The sequence below is a fragment of the Cygnus olor genome, chromosome W, assembly GCF_009769625.2.
Source record: "Cygnus olor isolate bCygOlo1 chromosome W, bCygOlo1.pri.v2, whole genome shotgun sequence".
Lineage (NCBI taxonomy): Eukaryota > Metazoa > Chordata > Aves > Anseriformes > Anatidae > Cygnus > Cygnus olor.
This window is the reverse complement of record NC_049199.1, coordinates 3,116,196-3,118,478: the sequence shown is the minus strand read 5'-3', so window position 1 is coordinate 3,118,478 and position 2,283 is coordinate 3,116,196. Positions and strand designations below refer to the sequence as shown.

The 2,283-nt window shown below is 50.5% G+C and overlaps 1 protein-coding gene across 1 annotated transcript; it reads right to left on the bottom strand.

The window, feature by feature from the left end:
- Positions 1 to 468: 468 nt before the first annotated feature.
- On the bottom strand, positions 469 to 1,915 carry LOC121062452 (protein FAM210B, mitochondrial-like). The gene is given in 3 exon segments (XM_040542445.1): positions 469 to 1,265; positions 1,267 to 1,375; positions 1,702 to 1,915. Coding segments are annotated over 3 exon segments (795 nt in total). The 3' UTR covers positions 469 to 793.
- Between the last annotated feature and the right edge of the window lie 368 nt (positions 1,916 to 2,283).

Sequence of the window (2,283 nt, the reverse complement as noted above, 5' to 3'; positions counted from 1 at the left end):
AACCGTGGCAGCGGGGCTGCAGCGCGGATCCCTGCTCCACCGTGGTACTCCATGGGCTGCAGGGGGACAGCCTGCTTCACCATGGTCCTCACCACGGGCCGCAGAGGACTTCTGCTCCGGCACCTGGAGCACCTCTCCCCCCTCCTTCTTCACTGACCTTGGCACCTGCAAGGCTGTTCCTCACTCCTCTCACTCTCCCAGCTGCTGTGTGTGGCGCAGTGGTTTTTTTTGTTTTGTTTTGTTTTGTTTTGTTTTGTTTTGTTTTAAATATGCTCTCACAGAGGCACAAACAACATCGCTTATTGGCTCGGCTCTGGTCAGCAGCGGGGCCCTTACCTAACATGGAGCAGCTTCTAGATTCTTCTCACAGAAGGCACCCCTATGGCCCCCTGCTACCAAAAACTTTCCACGTAAACCCACTACATTCCACCCCTCGCATCTGTGAAAAGCATATTTAAGAAAAATCACAATATACTCTTACTTTACAATTATCACAATCTTCACAAACTTCACTTACATCAAAAAGAAAAAGATTTCCCCACACCAAAATAAACATAACATCATCACAACACCGATGAGGTGGACAATTTACACACACACCACCCCTCGTCCCTTCACCACACTAATATGAAACATATTCTTCGCAATTGCTGCTTTCTTAAATTCTTCACAACTATTACATTCTTAAAAAAAACATCCAGTCCATGTTTTGCCTGTTACTTCTCTTGACTATCATCCTTATCTCAAATTCCTTGAGCCCCATGTTGGGCGAGTAAAAAACCATAAGAAGTTATCATGGATTTGGGGTAGGAGGTTTGAAGAAACCAATCTTCCGGCAGTATCGGACAATAAATGGCACAGAAACTATAGTAATGCTGAGTCGTACTGGAGCAAACAATTTGTGAATAGCATATGCCAACACAAATGTGCTTGTACCAGCAGCCCTTTTAGATTGCAGCGATGATTCACTGAAACCAAGTTTGAAGAGAACTGCAGTCATATCCACACCACTTGACACAGCCGGGTAGAAGATTCCTAGAGATACTAATGAAATTCCAACATGGAATGAAACCCCTACAGCACCATATTCTTTGAAAACTTTTTTCAGCTGCTGGGATTTATTGAGTTTCTTGTTTTCACTGCTGAGGTCTGTGGCTGCCTTTTCAGGGGATCCACCCACATCCTTGGCCGAGCTGCCGGCGGCGGCCCGCAGCGCCAGCAGAAGGGCCGGCGGGCTGAGGGGAGGCCGGCCCAGGGCGGGGGTGGGGGGGAGGCTTAGCAGTGGCGGGCAGCGGCGAGCGGGGGCCCGTGGGGTGGTGGGCCCAGACGCAGCAGCAGGCGGAACGTGGCAGCGCCCAGTGCGTGCAGGTGGGTGCTCAAACTGGAGAAACGCAGCAGCTGGCGGAGGGGCAGGCGGGCAGGTGCCCGGAGCTGACAGCGGGGCGGGCGGAGGCGATGGCGGCGCTGATGGCCGCAATGGCATCGAGCGCGGAGTGGCTGCCATGGGTTGGGATATTGTCTCTGCCTCTATTCCCAAGTCTGTCAGGTTTGCTTTCTCTGGTGGTATGCAGTCACAGCTTTTTATTTCACCCGCCTGCATAGCCCGAGTGGCCGCTGTCTATACCCTTTTTTCAGCTTGCCATGATCTCAGTGTCTCAATTGCTAAGCGCCAGGTCGTCGTCACCTTAGCAGCTGTTGTACCTCCCCGAGAGGCAGCGTCCCATATAGTTGTCCCAGCATTTTCCCAAGTTTTTAAATCAAACACCGCCAAAACTGTTGACGGGGCCCCATTCTTTTGTAAGAACTTTGGCAATAGTTTCACTTTATACGGGTCATATTTCACTCCTCTTTTTACCAGGAGTTGAGTCAGGAGCTTAGCTATCGCCTCCTCCTCGGCCAATAGATTAGCTCCCATAGTTAATGCCCCAGCCGCTCACCTGCTTCTTGAGGTGATGTTTCGGGATTAAAGCCGCGGTCCCGCCGCCAGCTTGAGTCATTCGGCTGGGTGTGGGAAAGGAATTCGCAGATGGCTTTGCGCTGTTTCACATGTCCCTGAATTAGAGATAATGAGGAAAAAAGCAGTAGAAACAAAAACTTGAGCAAGGTTGAGATAAAGTAAATTGGCTACAGTGTTAAAGATGAGCTTTGGGCAGTGGCCAATTGCTGGCTGGCTCGAGGCGCGTCTGAGGGTCTCTAACCAATTGTAAGACAGATTCGGGTGCGTGGACAGCGCGTGGAGCTACGGGGAAAGTATATGTAGTAGTGAAAAAGGGCAATAAACAT